The sequence below is a fragment of the Anomaloglossus baeobatrachus genome, chromosome 6 (assembly GCF_048569485.1).
Source record: "Anomaloglossus baeobatrachus isolate aAnoBae1 chromosome 6, aAnoBae1.hap1, whole genome shotgun sequence".
NCBI lineage: Eukaryota > Metazoa > Chordata > Amphibia > Anura > Aromobatidae > Anomaloglossus > Anomaloglossus baeobatrachus.
The window spans coordinates 60376757-60399452 of NC_134358.1; the positions used below are offsets into that span (position 1 = coordinate 60376757).

Below are 22696 nucleotides of genomic sequence, written 5' to 3' on the forward strand. Positions count from 1 at the left end.
TTGGATGTCTAACTGTTGTGAACCCTTAACAATCCTGAGACTGTGGCTTTGAATTGCCTCATTGGGACTGAACAATGTGCACCACTGCTTCATTCATTAGCAAATGATGAATGAGAAAGAAAGCTAAGTTCTGTTTTCTGCTATCTTCAACAGTTGCATAAATAATAAAAGCACCACTTCAGTGTTTTGTTTTTTTAGCACTGAAGTGCTACTTTTCATCTAAGGTTCCCTCCCCTTGTCTTATCTTCATCTTCTAGTGTTTTTACCTTTTTTTGGCACTACTCCACTCCCATGTCTTCATTTTGGGCCCATCAATTCTGATTGTCTGAAAGCCAGAAATAGCATCACATGCACTCAATGCAAATAAATGAGAGCTCTCATAGACTTGTATTGTAGAGTGACCTATGGCTCACTCCATGAAACACTGGAAGGATCTGTTAGGTCATAAACTGCTAAAGACCAATGGGAGCAACAGTGATAAGAAGGTAAAACAACGGTAAGGAAGTATGAGAGTAAAGCGGGCTTTACACGCTACGATATATCTAACGAGATGTCGGCGGGGTCACGTCGTAAGTGATGCACATCTGGCACCGTTAGTGATATCGTAGCGTGTGACAGCTATGAATGAGCAGAAATACTCACCTTCTAATTCATCGTTGACATGTCGCTCATTTTCTAAAAAATAAATGTCCTGTTGTTAATTGTTCCCGAGGCAGCACACATCGCTCCGTGTGACACCCCGGGAACGATGAACTGCAGCTTACCTGCGGCTGCCGGCAATGCTTAAGGAAGGAGGTGGGCGGGATGTTACGTCCCGCTCATCTCCGCCCCTCCGCTTCTATTGGCCGGCCGCTGTGTGACGTCGCTGTGACGCCGAATATCCCTCCCCCTTCAGGAAGTGGATGTTCGCCGCCCACAGCGAGGTCGTTCGGGAGGTAAGTACGTGTGACGGGGGTTATAACATTGTGCGACACGGGCAAGAAATTGCCCGTGCCGCACAAATGATGGGGGCGGGTGCGATCGCATAAGAAATCGACACATGTAAAGCAGCCTTAAGGTTAGAAAACTCAGGTGAGAACAGGGCATTTCATAGACTTATTGGGGGTCAATGTTGGACCCAGTGTTTCAGACGTCCACTGATTAGGAAGTTAATACCTATTCTGTAAAAAGGTCATAATTTTCAGTGTTGAGAACAATCCCTTAAATCGATTCTCTGATTAAGTATGAATGATACCTCAGAACAAAATTGGAAGTTTTAGGGGACATTTATTCATGGTACACTTGTTGCAGAAATGTCAGTGTCTTAAAATCAGTTTAATTCATGTGAAAATACCTTACATATGCTTAAAGGATAAAAGGGGTTTTCCAATTTCAAATTGTTATTGTCTAAACACTAGTGGAAGTATAATATATCAAACTGAGCTGGTACTCAGCCTTTTATTAAAAATTAGATGGCAAAAGTCAATGAGCCCAGTGATTGTCTGTAGTGGTCTAGTCATAACATCCGTGCTGTAACCAGTAAGTAATCACCGGCACAGCAGCAGAGAGGCAACGCAGAACTTACGGAGGGTGAACACTAGCCCAGTTTATTTTATCTTTCTGTACGCTTATGGATGACAAAAAATTTAAACTGGGAGAAAGGAAAAAATGATAAAAGGGACATCAAAAGTTAAGACATTCAGAAGCTGGAGTCAGTTCAAAGGCAGCAACTAGATTATTACAAAGAATGGAGGCCGCCCGTATGGTGAGAGGTTGGAAAAGTTGGGCTTGTTTAGCTTAGAAAAAAAAGACGTCTCAGAGGAGATCTCATTTATATGTATAAATACATGTGTGGTCAATATAAAGGACTGGCACATGACTTATTCCTTCCAAAGACAATAATAAGGACCAGGGGGCACTCACTGCGAGTGGAAGAAAAGCGATTCCGACAGCTAAATAGGAAAGGGTTCTTTACAGTTAGAGCAGTCAGACTGTGGAATACCCTACCACAAGAGGTAGTAATGGCAGATACTATAACAGCTTTTAAAAAAAGGGCTGGATGATTTCCTCAGTACACACAATATTGTGGGTTATAGATGATTTAGTGACAAAAGTGTATATTTGGTGCATGAAGAGTGAACTAGATGGACCTATAATAATAATAAGTTTTATTTCTATAGCGCCAACATATTCCGCAGTGCTTTACAATTAAGAGGGGACATGTACAGACAATATGAGAGAACACAAAATAACAAAATTAATATACCAGGAGAAGTGAGGGCCCTGCTCGTAAGCTTACATTCTATGAGGACATAGGGGAGGCACAAAAGGTGAATGGGGGGGTAGAAAAGCTTCTCATATATGGTCCAACCATCGATTTAATAGGGTATTCAAAACCAGCTGCATGAACCCGTCATTGGCCAGAATTTATACAGGTACAGGGGACGAGAACTGGAAGTAAGTTTTTTGAAGGGCAGAAAGGGACTAGATTAGATCAGAGCAGTGAGGTGATAGGCTAGTCTAAAGAAATGCGTTTCTAGGGCCCACTTATAGGTGTGGATGTTGGGAATTAATTGGATTTCTCTTGGTAGTGTGTTCCAGAGCATAGGTGCAGCTCGGGAGAAATCTTGAAGACGGGAGTGGGAGGTTGGAATTGTTGAGGATGTCCGTCTTCTGTCATTAGCAGAGTGGAGGGCACGGGTGGGGTGATAGAGATGAGGGAGGAGATGAAGGGTGGTGCAGAACTGTGGAGAGCTTTGTGAGTGAGAGTGATAAGTTTATGTTGGATTCTGTAGTGGATAGGCAACCAGTGCAATGACTGGCAAAGAGAAGAGGCATCAGTGAAGCGGTTGCAGAGGAAAATGATCCTGGCTGCAGCATTCAGAATGGATTGGAGAGGGGAGAGTTTAGTCCTAGGTCTTTTTTTCAACCTTTAAAACTATGGAACTATATCAGAAGATTTCAGGAGGATTTGGTTGTTGCCAAAGGACACAAAAAAATAGAGCTATCTGAAAGATCATAAGGATTTTATTGAATGAACCCAACCCTTTGGATATCATAAATGCAATCAATATTTATCATTTTTAAGTCTTCCTAATGATCTGTTTCCCAATAACAATTTTCATCTTTCCCTACAGCAAAATTTTGTGGTGATCCCGGAATACCTGCAAAAGGCAAGCGAGAAGGCAAAAGCTTTATCTTCCAGTCAGAAGTATCCTTTGTTTGCAATCCATCCTTTATTCTGGTTGGTTCCGGCACTAGGGTATGTCAAGCGGATGGAAGTTGGAGCGGCTCCTCTCCACGTTGTATAGGTAAAGACAAACTGCTATAGCAGTCCGTCATGCCTCATCTGATTTCTCAAAAAAATATCAGTAGACATGAAAGGACTTTAACTTAAAAATCAATGACATATTTTGTATGTAAATATCAAAACCCTTATCCATGGGTTGAGGAAGCTATTACCACTAAGTTGTAGATTACCTACAAATCTGAGCATTACATGCCACACTAGGTACGGGGAACTACCAAGTGAACAGTGAAAGGGAAGATAAACCCTGTTTCTAGGGAAAAGAAAGATGGTGACCACTGACCCTACCTACTGCTGGTCCCTGGGGTCCTTCACCACCCTAGATAGGTTCCCCACCTATGCGCCGAACCGGATACCTGACCCTAGGTATCCCTAGTGCCTGACCCTAAATAGGGAATGGATGAGATGAGCTCTTTGTCAACCTACTAAACACCAGGGGAACATACAGGTGGGAAATGCATGAACTGATAATCCAAAGATGACACCGGTAGCAACAATACCACAGAGGAGTACAAACTACCTGCTTGCAACCAAGGCTTGAATGAACTGGAAGTATCACCAGCATCAGTCCAAGGAAGGAAGGGGTATATAAGCAACAAGAGAATGCTAGTGATCAGTACCTGGGTGGAAGATGAGCTCCTGCTGGGTACAAAAGGGGAAGAGATGAATCCAGCAGTGAAGCTGCCTATACCAATGAATACTGACAGCAGGAACAATGGAAAGTCAGGGAGCATTCTGCGCAGCCAGATGCTGTGACCTTCTATGGCCAGAAACCACATGACTGTCTGTCACACATTACACAAGCAGAAACAGAGGCCTACATTTTGGGTATCTCAATAGGACATGTCACATGTTTTTGAAACGTACTCTTAAAGTTCCACCAGAAAATGAATAGTAGACGTCCAGAAAGCAGAAAACACATACTTGGAAGGGGTGGGGGGGTGAAATTGTAAACACTTTTTAATAAGAGAACTCTTTCTCATGAAATACATTTTTGAACTATTTCCTGATTTTAAAAAATGTTTCACAAACATGTTACTAAGGGTTACTTTACACGCTGCGACATCGCTGCCGATATATCGTCGGGGTCACGTCGTTAGTGACGCACATCCGGCGCCGGTAGCGACATCGCAGTGTGTAACACTAATGAGTGACGATCAACGATCACAAAATCGTTCCAAAATGGTGATCGTTCACACATCGTTCATTTCCTTAATATCGCTGCTGCCACTGGTACGATGTTGTTCGTCGTTCCTGCAGAAGCACACAACGCTATGTGTGACGGCGCGGGAGCGACGAAGATCTCCTTACCTACGTCCACCGGCAATGAGGAAGGAAGGAGGTGGGCGGCATGTTCCGGCCGCTCATCTCCCCCCTCCTTTTCTATTGGGCGGCGGTTCAGTGACGCTGCTGTGATGTCGCTGTGACGCTGAACGAACCGCTTCCTTAGAAAGGAGGCGGATCGCCGGTCACAGCGACATCACAGAGCAGGTATGTGCGTGTGCCGCTGCCGCAGCGATCACCACATATCGGCCGTACGACGGGGGCGGGTGCTATCGCGCTCGACATCGCTAGCAAATGCTAGCGATGTCGCAGCGTGTAAAGTACCCCTTAGTTTGTTATCCCCAATGGGTACTGTGATGATGATGTCTGTAAAGCAGTGTAGAATTAATGATGCTATATAAATAAAATAAATTAAACAAATAAATATATCTAAATGTTTGTTTCTTTTTTTTCAGAACCTGCCCTGACATCGTGTGGAAATCCAGGGACACCACGTCATGGCTTCCAAAATAATACTTATGGTTATCAGGTAATACATTTTAAATATTTGTTTAAAGAATAAATTCAGTGTTATGTGACACATTCTTTTTTAAACTCGTTTTATTAAAGGATGTATATAACGTAACACTGGCAACAGTAGTATACATCAGAATAGATCATATAACTCATACATATCTTAAGTCTTATAGGGGCGACAAATTGAAAGGGATTTTCTTTTTATAAAAACACCTTTACAAAAATAGAAGCTGAATCTTGGAGATCAGATGGTCATTATGGGTCTTGCTTCTTTAACCGCTGGTAACCCCATGTTATTTTTGAGTATTCAACAACTTCTTCTTCATCTCTTGCAGTAGACATATAACAGCACATGGCAGCCACTTAATCGAATGGTTTACCATGTAACGTATGGGTGGACTGGAACTACCAGATAGGGAAAACTCAGTGCTCACTCACACCACTGTAATTTGTGTCCATGTTTGATCTAACAATTCATTGTTTCGCACTTAGACCAATGTTATTCTGTGGGGCTGCACACATGACCAATTTTTTCCTAGGAATGAGTTTGATCTACCGTATTTTCCGGACTATAAGACGCACTTTTTCCCCCAAAATCTTATAGTCTTATAGTCCAATCGCTGCGGGGAAGGGGGGTGCGGTGGTAATGGAGCGGGTCATCAGAGGCAGGAACAGGCTGTAACAGCACCTACCGTGACCACATGGGCCCACTTATTAGTCTCATCTCATATGCAATGCATCCTGATGCCCATCATCTCTCAGCCCTGAAGCTGGTGCTGAGAGGCGGGCGGGGGGTGTGTGCACACATACTAAACAGCCGGCCCGCGTTATCATCCCTGGCTCCTACAGCCTCGAGTGAACATGTGTGGCTGTTTGTAGCATATCATAATCAGCGCGGGGGGCAGTGAATAAGTATACTCACCGGTCACCATTCCCTGCAGCATTGCAATGACCTCCTGTTTGCCGGCCCTCTGATGTATCTGGAGAGCGATGTGCGGAGAAATGACGTCATCGCTGTGCGCATGGCTCCACACAGGTCAGCAGCGCTGTGGCTGGCACAGACAGGAAGACAAGCAATGCTGCGTGGAGTGAGGAAAGGGGAGTATAAAAGTTTGTTTTTATGTGTGCCACAGGGGGCTATATCAGGATGGGGGACATATATACAAGGATGGGGATAATATACAAGGCAGGAAGATCATTACCAGGATGGGGTACCTTAGTAGAGAATTTGGAGACATTACCCGACTCATGACCACATTTTTTGCATAAAAGTTTATTTTCCTATTTTCTTCCTCGAAAACCAGGGTGAGTCTTATGGTCCGGTGCGTCTTATAGTCCGAAACGTACGGTAATTGCTTGATCCCATATGGCCTAATAAGTCAATGGGTTCATGGAAAACTTGGACTGCACTTGGATGACATCTGAGTGCAGTCCAGTTTTCACAGATTCACACAAAGGAGAAGATAGCGTAACTTTTCACTTCACTCCATCTTCTCGTCATCCGAGAGTATTAGATTCCACTATGCTCACGCTCTAATCATTCTCTATCAGAGTTTGATTTACATAATCAGCTAAATTTTCTCAGACTAGAGACCGTGTGACACTAACCTTATGAGTGTTTTTTTTCAGCTTGGTTCATAATGGACACCATGAATAGGGAATCCGTCCCCATTTTTTCATTTTCACTAAAAGGAATGAGGGCTCCTCTAGTTGAGATGCTCATTTAGTGTAAAGCTTAACTTTCTGATCACTGGCTGAAAAGGCAAAACATTTTGAAGACTTGTAATATATGTGTCTTTTTTATTTCTGTCTGTCAGGTTGGAAGAGTTGTTCAATTCTCATGCAAAAAGGGATACCTCTTACATGGATCTACCACTCGTTCTTGTCTACCGGACCTGACCTGGAGTGGAATGCCAACAGAATGTATTCGTAAGTTTGGAGAAAGCTTTTGTTTTTATGTAATTGATGTTTAAATAAAATATAATCATTTAAGCATGAGTATACATTGTCCTCAGTGGTCAAGGTATAAACTGCGAGAATTTGTTTTTTAATGTGAATTTAAAGTATTGTCAAAACTATTTTAAAAAAAATTACATGGAACACAGGTACTTGATTTAACCCATTCTCACTGCAGACAATTTTTTATTTTTGTACTTATGCTTTTGCTTCCCCTAAAGGCCCCATCACACGCAGCGACGTATCTAATGATGTATCGCCCGGGGTCACGGATTCCGTGATGCACAACCGGCATCATTAGCAATGTCGTTGCGTGTGACACCAACGAGCGGCCATTAATGATGGAAAATACTCACCATATCGTCCATCGTTGACACATCGTTCATTTTCCAAATATCGTTGATTGTTGAGGACGCAGGTTGTTCGCCATTCCCGAGGCAGCACACATCACTATGTGTGACACCTCGGGAATGACGAACTACAGCTTACCTGCGGCCGCCGGCAATGAGGAAGGAAGGAGGTGGGCGGGATGTTACGACCGCTCATCTCCGCCCCTCCGCTTCTATTGGGCGGCCGCTTGGTGATGACGCTGTGACGCCGCACGAACCGCCCCCTTAGAAAGGAGGTGGTTCACCAGCAACAGAGACGTCACTAGTAGAGATGAGCGAACCGGTCGCGGTTCGGCTCGAGGTTGGTTCGCCGAACGGACCTCCCGTTCGAGTTCGGTTCGTCGAACGTTCGACGAACCGAACTCGAACTGCATAGGAAACAATGGCAGGCAATCACAAACACAGAAAAACACCTAGAAAACACCCTCAAAGGTGTCCTAAAGGTGACAAACAACTCAAACACATTGGAAAGTGACAAGGACATATACTCATGCGAAAACAAAACAGCTGGACAAGGAAAAAGAGGAGGACACACAGATATAGGCATGGCACGCCCTTCTAAAATCATGTAAAACACCGCAAGGAGACTCCAAGCGGAGTCTCCATTTTTTCCAAAAATTGGGCCACACACACACCCACCCCTTCAGTGGCAGCAGTTGTGCCCCAGTTGTACACTTCACAGCTACATTTGCATCAAGCACATTCAAAAATACGCCATTCTTATCCATCCCCAGGATGACACCGGGGTAGGTAGCAAAGTCTTTGCTGACCCATGACTTGTTCATCTTGGCTTCTTTTAAAAACAATGTAAGCAAGGGTTACTCCAAGCGGAGTCTCCCTTTTTTCCAAAAATTGGGCCACACAGACACCCACCCCATCAGTGGCAGCACTTGGGCCCTAGTTGCAAACAGGATGTTTTGATTTGCATCAAGCACATTCAAAAATACGCCATTCTTATCCGTCCCCAGGATGACACCGGGGTAGGTAGCAAAGTCTTTCCTGATCCCAGCTCTGTTCATCTTGGCTTCTTTTAAAAACACATCAAGCAAGGGTTACTCCAAGCGGAGTCTCCCTTTTTTTCCAAAAATTGGGCCACACAGACACCCACCCCATCAGTGGCAGCACTTGGGCCCTAGTTGCAAACAGGATGTTTTGATTTGCATCAAGCACATTCAAAAATACGCCATTCTTATCCGTCCCCAGGATGACACCGGGGTAGGTAGCAAAGTCTTTCCTGATCCCAGCTCTGTTCATCTTGGCTTCTTTTAAAAACACATCAAGCAAGGGTTACTCCAAGCGGAGTCTCCCTTTTTTTCCAAAAATTGGGCCACACAGACACCCACCCCATCAGTGGCAGCACTTGGGCCCTAGTTGCAAACAGGATGTTTTGATTTGCATCAAGCACATTCAAAAATACGCCATTCTTATCCGTCCCCAGGATGACACCGGGGTAGGTAGCAAAGTCTTTGCTGATCCCAGCTCTGTTCATCTTGGCTTCTTTTAAAAACACAACAAGCAAGGGTTACTCCAAGCGGAGTCTCCCTTTTTTTCCAAAAATTGGGCCACACAGACACCCACCCCATCAGTGGCAGCACTTGGGCCCTAGTTGCAAACAGGATGTTTTGATTTGCATCAAGCACATTCAAAAATACACCATTCTTATCCGTCCCCAGGATGACACCGGGGTAGGTAGCAAAGTCTTTCCTGATCCCAGCTCTGTTCATCTTGGCTTCTTTTAAAAACACATCAAGCAAGGGTTACTCCAAGCGGAGTCTCCCTTTTTTTCCAAAAATTGGGCCACACAGACACCCACCCCATCAGTGGCAGCACTTGGGCCCTAGTTGCAAACAGGATGTTTTGATTTGCATCAAGCACATTCAAAAATACGCCATTCTTATCCGTCCCCAGGATGACACCGGGGTAGGTAGCAAAGTCTTTGCTGATCCCAGCTCTGTTCATCTTGGCTTCTTTTAAAAACACATCAAGCAAGGGTTACTCCAAGCGGAGTCTCCCTTTTTTTCCAAAAATTGGGCCACACAGACACCCACCCCATCAGTGGCAGCACTTGGGCCCTAGTTGCAAACAGGATGTTTTGATTTGCATCAAGCACATTCAAAAATACGCCATTCTTATCCGTCCCCAGGATGACACCGGGGTAGGTAGCAAAGTCTTTCCTGATCCCAGCTCTGTTCATCTTGGCTTCTTTTAAAAACACATCAAGCAAGGGTTACTCCAAGCGGAGTCTCCCTTTTTTTCCAAAAATTGGGCCACACAGACACCCACCCCATCAGTGGCAGCACTTGGGCCCTAGTTGCAAACAGGATGTTTTGATTTGCATCAAGCACATTCAAAAATACGCCATTCTTATCCGTCCCCAGGATGACACCGGGGTAGGTAGCAAAGTCTTTGCTGATCCCAGCTCTGTTCATCTTGGCTTCTTTTAAAAACACATCAAGCAAGGGTTACTCCAAGCGGAGTCTCCCTTTTTTTCCAAAAATTGGGCCACACAGACACCCACCCCATCAGTGGCAGCACTTGGGCCCTAGTTGCAAACAGGATGTTTTGATTTGCATCAATCACATTCAAAAATACCCCATAATTAACCATCCCCAGGATGACACCGGGGTAGGTAGCAAAGTCTTTGCTGACCCATGACTTGTTCATCTTGGCTTCTTTTAAAAACAATGTAAGCAAGGGTTACTCCAAGCGGAGTCTCCCTTTTTTCCAAAAATTGGGCCACACAGACACCCACCCCATCAGTGGCAGCACTTGGGCCCTAGTTGCAAACAGGATGTTTGGATTTGCATCAAGCACATTCAAAAATACGCCATTCTTATCCGTCCCCAGGATGACACCGGGGTAGGTAGCAAAGTCTTTGCTGATCCCAGCTCTGTTCATCTTGGCTTCTCTTAAAAACACATCAAGCAAGGGTTACTCCAAGCGGAGTCTCCCTTTTTTTCCAAAAATTGGGCCACACAGACACCCACCCCATCAGTGGCAGCACTTGGGCCCTAGTTGCAAACAGGATGTTTTGATTTGCATCAAGCACATTCAAAAATACGCCATTCTTATCCGTCCCCAGGATGACACCGGGGTAGGTAGCAAAGTCTTTGCTGATCCCAGCTCTGTTCATCTTGGCTTCTTTTAAAAACACATCAAGCAAGGGTTACTCCAAGCGGAGTCTCCCTTTTTTTCCAAAAATTGGGCCACACAGACACCCACCCCATCAGTGGCAGCACTTGGGCCCTAGTTGCAAACAGGATGTTTTGATTTGCATCAAGCACATTCAAAAATACGCCATTCTTATCCGTCCCCAGGATGACACCGGGGTAGGTAGCAAAGTCTTTCCTGATCCCAGCTCTGTTCATCTTGGCTTCTTTTAAAAACACATCAAGCAAGGGTTACTCCAAGCGGAGTCTCCCTTTTTTTCCAAAAATTGGGCCACACAGACACCCACCCCATCAGTGGCAGCACTTGGGCCCTAGTTGCAAACAGGATGTTTTGATTTGCATCAAGCACATTCAAAAATACGCCATTCTTATCCGTCCCCAGGATGACACCGGGGTAGGTAGCAAAGTCTTTCCTGATCCCAGCTCTGTTCATCTTGGCTTCTTTTAAAAACACATCAAGCAAGGGTTACTCCAAGCGGAGTCTCCCTTTTTTTCCAAAAATTGGGCCACACAGACACCCACCCCATCAGTGGCAGCACTTGGGCCCTAGTTGCAAACAGGATGTTTTGATTTGCATCAAGCACATTCAAAAATACGCCATTCTTATCCGTCCCCAGGATGACACCGGGGTAGGTAGCAAAGTCTTTGCTGATCCCAGCTCTGTTCATCTTGGCTTCTTTTAAAAACACATCAAGCAAGGGTTACTCCAAGCGGAGTCTCCCTTTTTTTCCAAAAATTGGGCCACACAGACACCCACCCCATCAGTGGCAGCACTTGGGCCCTAGTTGCAAACAGGATGTTTTGATTTGCATCAAGCACATTCAAAAATACGCCATTCTTATCCGTCCCCAGGATGACACCGGGGTAGGTAGCAAAGTCTTTGCTGATCCCAGCTCTGTTCATCTTGGCTTCTTTTAAAAACACATCAAGCAAGGGTTACTCCAAGCGGAGTCTCCCTTTTTTTCCAAAAATTGGGCCACACAGACACCCACCCCATCAGTGGCAGCACTTGGGCCCTAGTTGCAAACAGGATGTTTTGATTTGCATCAAGCACATTCAAAAATACGCCATTCTTATCCGTCCCCAGGATGACACCGGGGTAGGTAGCAAAGTCTTTGCTGATCCCAGCTCTGTTCATCTTGGCTTCTTTTAAAAACACATCAAGCAAGGGTTACTCCAAGCGGAGTCTCCCTTTTTTTCCAAAAATTGGGCCACACAGACACCCACCCCATCAGTGGCAGCACTTGGGCCCTAGTTGCAAACAGGATGTTTTGATTTGCATCAAGCACATTCAAAAATACGCCATTCTTATCCGTCCCCAGGATGACACCGGGGTAGGTAGCAAAGTCTTTGCTGATCCCAGCTCTGTTCATCTTGGCTTCTTTTAAAAACACATCAAGCAAGGGTTACTCCAAGCGGAGTCTCCCTTTTTTTCCAAAAATTGGGCCACACAGACACCCACCCCATCAGTGGCAGCACTTGGGCCCTAGTTGCAAACAGGATGTTTTGATTTGCATCAAGCACATTCAAAAATACGCCATTCTTATCCGTCCCCAGGATGACACCGGGGTAGGTAGCAAAGGCTTTCCTGATCCCAGCTCTGTTCATCTTGGCTTCTTTTAAAAACACATCAAGCAAGGGTTACTCCAAGCGGAGTCTCCCTTTTTTTCCAAAAATTGGGCCACACAGACACCCACCCCATCAGTGGCAGCACTTGTGCCCTAGTTGCAAACAGGATGTTTTGATTTGCATCAATCACATTCAAAAATACCCCATAATTAACCGTCCCCAGGATGACACCGGGGTAGGTAGCAAAGTCTTTGCTGACCCATGACTTGTTCATCTTGGCTTCTTTTAAAAACAATGTAAGCAAGGGTTACTCCAAGCGGAGTCTCCCTTTTTTCCAAAAATTGGGCCACACAGACACCCACCCCATCAGTGGCAGCACTTGGGCCCTAGTTGCAAACAGGATGTTTTGATTTGCATCAAGCACATTCCAAATCCACAAGCATTTACTCTCCCCAGTATGATACAGGGGTAGTAAATTCCTTCTGGATCCATGACTTGTTCATTTTGATGAACGTCAGTCTGTCCACATTGTCACTGGACAGACGCGTGCGCTTATCTGTCAGCACACACCCAGCAGCACTGAAGACACGTTCAGAGACAACGCTGGCAGCTGGACACGACAAAATCTCCAAGGCGTAACTGGAGAGCTCTGGCCATTTTTCTATGTTTGAAGCCCAAAAGGAGCAAGGCTCCAGTTGCACAGTCATGGCATCGATGTTCATTTGGAGATACTCCTGTATCATCCTCTCCAGCCGTTGAGTATGTGTCAGACTTGTTGTCTCTGGTGGCCTTGCAAAAGAGGGTCTAAAAAAATTATGAAAAGATTCCATAAAATTGCTGTTACCGGCACCAGATACGGTCCTACTGGTACGGGTAGACTGGTGAAGATGACGAGACCGTCCCATGTTTGTCAAGTTACAACTGGGAGATTCCCTCCCTGCACCTGCACGGTTGTTTGGTGGAAAAGCCGAGCTAAGATCGAGTAACAGCTTCTGCTGATACTCCTGCATACGTGCGTCCCTTTCTATGGCTGGAATTATGTCACAAAATTTGGACTTGTACCGGGGATCTAATAGTGTGGCAATCCAGTAGTCATCATCACTTCTAATTTTGACAATACGACTGTCATGTTGGAGGTAGTGCAACAAAAAGGCACTCATGTGTCTTGCGCAGCCATGCGGACCAAGTCCACGCTGTGTTTGTGGCATAGAGGTGCTACCCGTTCTTTCTTCCTCTGACATCTCCCCCCAACCTCTTTCAACTGAAATTTGACCAAGGTCTCCCTCATCCGCTGAGTCTTCCATGTCCATGGACAGTTCGTCCTCCATTTCTTCATGTTCTCCTGCACCTTGCTCAACATTTCGCCTTCTACTATGCGCCCTTGTCGATCCCTGTTCCCCATGGTCCCATGCCTGCTGCGTTGGTTATGATGAACGTCTGGACCTTGGTGATGTTGTTGTCCCTTGCACATATGAATCCTCCTGTAGTTCCTCCCCTTCATGTTGTCCCACCCCCTGACTCCGAATAGTGTTTAGCGTGTGCTCCAGCATGTAAATGACTGGAATCGTCATGCTGATAATGGCATTGTCAGAGCTAAACATATTCGTCGCCATGTCGAAACTGTGCAGAAGGGTGCATAGGTCCTTGATCTGAGACCACTCCATCAGGGTGATCTGCCCCACCTCTGCATCTCGTTGGCCCAGGCTATACGTCATGACGTATTGCACCAGGGCTCTGCGGTGCTGCCACAGTCGCTGTAACATGTGGAGAGTTGAATTCCAGCGTGTCGCCACATCGCATTTCAGGCGATGAACCGGCAGGCCGAAAGACTTCTGTAGCGATGCAAGTCGCTCAGCTGCGGCGCTTGAACGCCGGAAGTGAGCAGACAGTTTTCGTGCCCTGTTCAGAAGGCCATCTAGGCCGGGATAGTGTGTTAAAAATTGCTGCACGACAAGGTTCAACACGTGAGCCATACAAGGTACGTGTGTCACCTTGCCCAGGCGAAGGGCCGCACCCAGGTTTGCAGCATTGTCGCACACGGCCTTACCAGGCTGCAGGTTGAGTGGAGACAACCATTTATTAAACTCGGACCGCAGAGCTGACCACAACTCCTCAGCTGTGTGACTCTTATTACCAAGACATGTCAAGCTAAAGACCGCCTGATGCCGTTGCGCTCGGCTGCCAGCATAGTAATGAGGCGTGCGTGATTCCTTCTGCGCAGTGAGAACGCTGGTGGCCTGACCAGGCAGGCTTGGGGCGGAGGTGGAGGACCCAGATGAGGTGGAGGATGCAGAAGCTGTGGTGGAACTTGGACAGACAGAGGATTGACACACAAGTCGTGGGGACGGCAAGACTTGTGCAGCAGACCCTTCACCATCTATCACCATAGTTACCCAGTGCCCAGTCAGCGACATGTAACGTCCCTGTCCATGCTTACTGGTCCAAGTATCGGTGGTGAAATGCACCCGTTCACACACAGAGTTTCTCAAGGAAGCGGTGATGTTGTGTGCGACATGCTGGTGTAGCGCGGGCACACCTTTCTTAGAGAAGTAGTGGCGACTAGGCATCTGGTACTGGGGCACAGCGACAGACATAAGGTCTCTAAAATCCTGTGTGTCCACTAGGCGGAAAGGCAGCATTTCGGTAGCCAACAGCTTACAGAGGGATAGAGTCAACCTCTTAGCTTTGTCATGGGTCGGAGGAAGTGGCCTTTTATTTGACCACATCTGAGGGACAGAGATCTGGCTGCTGTGTGTAGACGGTGTTGAGTAGGGTGTCCCTGGAAAAATGCAGGTTTGTGAGGAAAGTGCAGGCGGAGACATGATGTTGCCTTCATCCAACGTTGGTGCTATCGATGTCTGAGAGAGCTGTACACACTCACTTGTTTCCCCTTCCAAACCAACTGACGACCTTACAAGCAAACTGCCTGTTGCGGTTACAGTGGTGGATGTTTTGCGTGGAAAAACAGGTGTGACAGCTGTCCCCACAGTCCTAGAAGATGAAGAGCGCGCGGATGCACTGGAAGGGGCGGGCGGTGGATGGTTCGCTCCGCTAGCCGGCATTGCAGCACGGTGAGCTTCCCACCGGGACTTATGATATTTATTCATGTGACGATTCATGGAAGAAGTTGTCAAACTGCTGAGGTTTTGACCTCTACTAACAGAATCATGACAAATGTTACATATCACATGAGTTGGGCGATCTTTTTCGATGTGAAAAAAGGCCCAGGCTAGGCAAGGCTTAGAGGCCATGCGACCTGTTGATCCACCCCGAATAATGCTCATAGGCAGAGTGGTGGCTGAGGATGCAGTTGTAGACGTGCTACCAGTGCTCCGACTCTGTCCAGGAAGGCGCAAGGTAACTTCGTCGTCGGTTGCATCCTCCTCCACCGCCTCTGTTGACCTCCTCGAGTGCCTGACTGGGGGTTGACAGTAGGTGGGATCTAGAACGTCATCATCAATTGTTGTGTTCGCACTCCCCTCCCCCTCAGACCGAGCCTCTTCTTGCCCTGACCGAATATTTAAGTTGTCATCCCAATCGGGTATCTGCGTCTCATCTTCATCAGTATGTTCCTCATTGTCTATAACCACAGGTGTTACAGTTTGTGACAAAGGGTCAACATTATGCTCAGAAACTTGGTCCTCACGGCCTGAATCTGAGTCACAAAGGTTCTGGGCATCACTGCAGACCATTTCCTGTTCTGTACTCACTGTAGCTTGGGAGCAGACCTCTGATTCCCAGGCTATAGTGTGACTGAACAGCTCTGCAGACTCAGCCATCTCAGTTCCACCATACTGTGCAGGGCTGATGGAGACTTCAGAGCTGGGAGAAATCAAGTGTGATTGGGATGACAACTCAGAGGAATGGTGTTTTTTGGATGCGGTACTTGAAGTGGCTGAGAGGGCACTTGTTGGACCACTTGAGATCCATTCAAGCATTTTCCTTTTTTGCCCATCATCTACCTTTGTTCCTCTTGTTCGTGTCCGTAAAAAAGGGAGCACATCGGATTGTCCACAATAAGTAGTAGACATCTTACTTTTGCTAGTAGATGGTCTATCTTCAGCAGATGATAATGGAGCTTTGGCACCTTCCCCACTGACAAAACCTTTTTTGCCTTTTCCACCACGCCTCTTCCCCTTTCCACCAGCATCTGTCATTTTGCCACTCATGTTGATTGCGACAAGATTGTGGACTGAAAATGTGGTAGTAAAAATTGAGAGGTGGTGAAGATTGCAGTGGTGGTCTAGCTTTATTAACAGCAGAATAATAAAGAATAAATATCCCTGACAATGTAACTTAGTTATAATTCGTTGGAGTGTGCAACGCAGGCAGACGTGCTGCAAATGTCTTGGCACTAGTGGGACTATAGCAAAGTCCAATAGCCACGTATAGGATGCCACTAGGTACACTGAGTGTGTGCTAGTATAATGGCTTAGTTCTAATTAGTTGGAGTGTGCAACGCAGGCAGACGTGCTGCAAATGTCTTGGCACTAGTGGGACTATAGCAAAGTCCAATAGCCACGTATAGGATGCCACTAGGTACACTGAGTGTGTGCTAGTATAATGGCTTAGTTATAATTAGTTGGAGTGTGCAACGCAGGCAGACGTGCTGCAAATGTCTTGGCACTAGTGGGACTATAGCAAAGTCCAATAGCCACGTATAGGATGCCACTAGGTTCACTGAGTGTGTGCTAGTATAATGGCTTAGTTATAATTAGTTGGAGTGTGCAACGCAGGCAGATGCGCTCTGCAAATGTCTTGGCACTAGTAGGACTATAGCAAAGTCCAATAGCCACGTATAGGATGCCACTAGGTACACTGAGTGTGTGCTAGTATAATGGCTTAGTTATAATTAGTTGGAGTGTGCAACGCAGGCAGACGTGCTGCAAATGTCTTGGCACTAGTGGGACTATAGCAAAGTCCAATAGCCACGTATAGGATGCCACTAGGTACACTGAGTGTGTGCTAGTATAATGGCTTAGTTATAATTAGTTGGAGTGTGCAACGCAGGCAGACGTGCTGCAAATGTCTTGGCACTAGTGGGACTATAGCAAAGTCCAATAGCCACGTATAGGATGCCACTAGGTACACTGAGTGTGTGCTAGTATAATGGCTTAGTTATAATTAGTTGGAGTGTGCAACGCAGGCAGACGTGCTGCAAATGTCTTGGCACTAGTGGGACTATAGCAAAGTCCAATAGCCACGTATAGGATGCCACTAGGTACACTGAGTGTGTGCTAGTATAATGGCTTAGTTATAATTAGTTGGAGTGTGCAACGCAGGCAGACGTGCTGCAAATGTCTTGGCACTAGTGGGACTATAGCAAAGTCCAATAGCCACGTATAGGATGCCACTAGGTACACTGAGTGTGTGCTAGTATAATGGCTTAGTTATAATTAGTTGGAGTGTGCAACGCAGGCAGATGCGCTCTGCAAATGTCTTGGCACTAGTAGGACTATAGCAAAGTCCAATAGCCACGTATAGGATGCCACTAGGTACACTGAGTGTGTGCTAGTATAATGGCTTAGTTATAATTAGTTGGAGTGTGCAACGCAGGCAGACGTGCTGCAAATGTCTTGGCACTAGTGGGACTATAGCAAAGTCCAATAGCCACGTATAGGATGCCACTAGGTACACTGAGTGTGTGCTAGTATAATGGCTTAGTTATAATTAGTTGGAGTGTGCAACGCAGGCAGACGTGCTGCAAATGTCTTGGCACTAGTGGGACTATAGCAAAGTCCAATAGCCACGTATAGGATGCCACTAGGTACACTGAGTGTGTGCTAGTATAATGGCTTAGTTATAATTAGTTGGAGTGTGCAACGCAGGCAGACGTGCTGCAAATGTCTTGGCACTAGTGGGACTATAGCAAAGTCCAATAGCCACGTATAGGATGCCACTAGGTACACTGAGTGTGTGCTAGTATAATGGCTTAGTTATAATTAGTTGGAGTGTGCAACGCAGGCAGACGTGCTGCAAATGTCTTGGCACTAGTGGGACTATAGCAAAGTCCAATAGCCACGTATAGGATGCCACTAGGTACACTGAGTGTGTGCTACTATAATGGCTTAGTTATAATTAGTTGGAGTGTGCAACGCAGGCAGATGCGCTCTGCAAATGTCTTGGCACTAGTAGGACTATAGCAAAGTCCAATAGCCACGTATAGGATGCCACTAGGTACACTGAGTGTGTGCTAGTATAATGGCTTAGTTATAATTAGTTGGAGTGTGCAACGCAGGCAGACGTGCTGCAAATGTCTTGGCACTAGTGGGACTATAGCAAAGTCCAATAGCCACGTATAGGATGCCACTAGGTACACTGAGTGTGTGCTAGTATAATGGCTTAGTTATAATTAGTTGGAGTGTGCAACGCAGGCAGACGTGCTGCAAATGTCTTGGCACTAGTGGGACTATAGCAAAGTCCAATAGCCACGTATAGGATGCCACTAGGTACACTGAGTGTGTGCTAGTATAATGGCTTAGTTATAATTAGTTGGAGTGTGCAACGCAGGCAGACGTGCTGCAAATGTCTTGGCACTAGTGGGACTATAGCAAAGTCCAATAGCCACGTATAGGATGCCACTAGGTACACTGAGTGTGTGCTAGTATAATGGCTTAGTTATAATTAGTTGGAGTGTGCAACGCAGGCAGACGTGCTGCAAATGTCTTGGCACTAGTGGGACTATAGCAAAGTCCAATAGCCACGTATAGGATGCCACTAGGTACACTGAGTGTGTGCTAGTATAATGGCTTAGTTATAATTAGTTGGAGTGTGCAACGCAGGCAGACGTGCTGCAAATGTCTTGGCACTAGTGGGACTATAGCAAAGTCCAATAGCCACGTATAGGATGCCACTAGGTACACTGAGTGTGTGCTAGTATAATGGCTTAGTTATAATTAGTTGGAGTGTGCAACGCAGGCAGACGTGCTGCAAATGTCTTGGCACTAGTGGGACTATAGCAAAGTCCAATAGCCACGTATAGGATGCCACTAGGTACACTGAGTGTGTGCTAGTATAATGGCTTAGTTATAATTAGTTGGAGTGTGCAACGCAGGCAGACGTGCTGCAAATGTCTTGGCACTAGTGGGACTATAGCAAAGTCCAATAGCCACGTATAGGATGCCACTAGGTACACTGAGTGTGTGCTAGTATAATGGCTTAGTTATAATTAGTTGGAGTGTGCAACGCAGGCAGACGTGCTGCAAATGTCTTGGCACTAGTGGGACTATAGCAAAGTCCAATAGCCACGTATAGGATGCCACTAGGTACACTGAGTGTGTGCTAGTATAATGGCTTAGTTATAATTAGTTGGAGTGTGCAACGCAGGCAGACGTGCTGCAAATGTCTTGGCACTAGTGGGACTATAGCAAAGTCCAATAGCCACGTATAGGATGCCACTAGGTTCACTGAGTGTGTGCTAGTATAATGGCTTAGTTATAATTAGTTGGAGTGTGCAACGCAGGCAGATGCGCTCTGCAAATGTCTTGGCACTAGTAGGACTATAGCAAAGTCCAATAGCCACGTATAGGATGCCACTAAAAAACACTTAGTGTGTGCAAGTATAATGGCTTAGTTATAATTAGTTGGAGTGTGCAACGCAGGCAGATGCGCTCTGCAAATGTCTTGGCACTAGTGGGACTATAGCAAAGTCCAATAGCCACGTATAGGATGCCACTAGGTACACTGAGTGTTTGCTAGTAAAATTGCTTAGTTTAAAAAAGTTGTAGTGTGCAATGCAGGCAGACGTGCTCTGCAAATGTCTTTGCACTAGTGGGACTATAGCAAAGTCCAATAGCCACGTATATGATGCCACTAGGTACACTGAGTGTTTGCTAGTAAAATTGCTTAGTTTAAAAAACTTGGAGTGTGCAATGCAGGCAGATGTGCTCTGCTAATGTCTTTGCACTAGTGGGACTATAGCAAAGTCCAATAGCCACGTATAGGATGCCACTAGGTACACTGAGTGTGTGCTAGTATAATGGCTTAGTTATAATTCGTTGGAGTGTGCAACGCAGGCAGATGCGCTCTGCAAATGTCTTGGCACTAGTGGGACTATAGCAAAGTCCAATAGCCACGTATAGGATGCCACTAGGTACACTGAGTGTTTGCTAGTAAAATTGCTTAGTTTAAAAAAGTTGTAGTGTGCAATGCAGGCAGACGTGCTCTGCAAATGTCTTTGCACTAGTGGGACTATAGCAAAGTCCAATAGCCACGTATAGGATGCCACTAGGTACACTGAATGTTTGCTAGTATAATGGCTTACTTAGAATGAGTTGGAGTGTGCAGAGGACAAGAGGGTACAGTGGCAGGATTGTGGTGCTCTGGGTAGAGGAATGTAAGCCTGCCTTTCTATTCCCTCCTAATGGTGAAATGCAGGGAGGAAATCCCTGACCTGGGCTACACAGACGCTGTTGCTGTTTGCAGGACCTGTCACTTATGGCTCTCTGACCCTGCCGCTTTGAGCCCTTAAAAGGACTGCTAGAATGTGCTCTCCCTAAGCTGTCTAACGCTGTGTATGCAGCGCATACAGCTGTATCGGCTATAGGACTCAGGAGGACGGAGCTGCGACACTGATGTCTGACACCAAAGACGCAGAAGGCAGATAATGGCGTTCGTGAAGAAAATGTCCGGTTTTATAATGCAGGGACATGTGACATGCAGATCCTATCACACATGCCGTTGCTTCTCTGGCTAAAAGTCCACTTAGCTGTGTGTGTGTCTGGGATTGGCTGACATGCTGGCCCGCCCCACAAGACGCGCGCGCTTAGGGAAGGAAGACAAGAAAAAAAAAAAAAAAAATGGCGATCGCCATTATAGAAACAGCAGTGATCTGAAGGCGCTGTTCACGCACACTATACACTGAAATGTGATAATAGTTTGATTCACAGAGTGACTTACACTATTACAGCAGAAACCAAGCTAGGATTTAGCTGTTTTTTGGCTGCTAGAACCGTTCTCGAACGTTTCTAGAACTATCGAGCTTTTGCAAAAAGCTCGAGTTCTAGTTCGATCTAGAACATGCCCCAAAATCACTCGAGCCGCGAACTGGAGAACCACGAACCACGAACCGCGCTCAACTCTAGTCACTAGGCAGGTAAGTCCGTGTGACGGCTCCGAACGATATTGTCCGCCATGGGCAGCGATTTTCCCGTGATGCACAAACGATGGGGGGGCTATACTCGCTAGCCATGCAGCCTCCTAGATAAATTAAAAGCAGAACCATATTGGAGCACACATACCTATAACCTATGTATAACCGCTTCCCTGTCGCAAAAAGAGTCAACTGTGGATAAAAGGCTGTGTACAGTCTAGCCCCTGTGCACCCACACCTAATTAGCAGAAAACTTCAAATGAGCATTAAAGAAGAAAAACAATGCAAGCGTATTCACTAAAGAAAGATATCAATTTAATCAATACTGTACTACCACTACAGTCATGTTGTCATGTTGTCTTCACCTCTGTCCATCCTCTTATTCCTTGATGTGCTCTCCTAGTATCTGACCCCAGAACATTTGACTACCTTTCCACATGTGTGGCTGAGTTTCAGAGGGTTACCAACATTGGCAGCTATATTAATTCATCTGCACTCCATGATTGTGGTGGACAAGGGAGTGGTCACACAGAATGGGGTCCTCCTGGAACTGCACTTTACTTGCCACTGTCAGAGATTAACAGAGGCACTCGAAGAGTTGATGGCAGCAATTGGAGCTTTACTCAGATGACTGCTCATAGAGGCAGGAGCTGGCTGTGCAACACAATAACATCTGCAGAATATGACACGGACTCCACTCCAAAGCCCACTTCACAAATCCACAACAAGAAAGAAGAAAAAGGGTGGCACTCACCAAATGTTGATCTTCATTTATTGAGTCAAAAAGGACAACAAAAAGCAGAGAGGGATGTGCTGGGCATCAAGAAAACGATGCACCACTGTGTTTGGTCTGTTTCCTTAGGCCCCTTTCACACATCAGCTTTTTGCCATCAGTCACAATCTGTTTTCTCGAAAGATCAACAGATCCGTCGCAGATTGTGGAAAAACTGATGCAACGGATCCGTTTTCAACGTATCTGACTAGCTGGGGGCTAAATAATACTTGGAGCATGCCGGATTCCGTCAGTTGACGGATGATGATGGATCCTGCGCCCATAGGCTTCCATTCTACCAAACGATGGACGGCAACGGATTTGTCGCTGTCACAAAAATGTAACAGTTGACATCATCTCCGTCCGACGGACAAACATTTTTCAACGGATCCATCTAACGACGGATGAAACGTGAGGCCATCCATCGCAATCCGTCACTAATACAAGTCAATAAGAAAAAAACTGATCCAGCGGCATCAGACGCTGGATCCGTTTTTTTTTAAAAATTTGACGTTTTGTGACTGATGAAAAAAAACTGATGTGTTAAAGGGGCCTTACTGGCTGCCCTGCTGCACCGCATATTGCGGCATGTATGGTGGAGCTGTGTATGTGGATATTGCTCTCTGATTTTTTAGACACGTCCACAACCTGATTTGTGCTGTA

The 22696-nt window shown here is 46.0% G+C and overlaps 1 protein-coding gene across 7 annotated transcripts in view; it reads left to right on the forward strand.

Moving 5' to 3' along the window:
• The window catches only part of CSMD3 (CUB and Sushi multiple domains 3), a 2007504-nt gene that overhangs the window by 1930025 nt on the left and 54783 nt on the right, over positions 1-22696 (forward strand). For all 7 annotated transcript variants that reach the window (XM_075352941.1, XM_075352934.1, XM_075352935.1 and 4 more), the window contains 3 exons: positions 3117-3290; positions 5026-5099; positions 6904-7015. In XM_075352941.1, coding sequence (XP_075209056.1) covers positions 3117-3290; positions 5026-5099; positions 6904-7015 — 360 coding nt within the window. The remainder of the gene's footprint in view (positions 1-3116; positions 3291-5025; positions 5100-6903; positions 7016-22696) is intronic.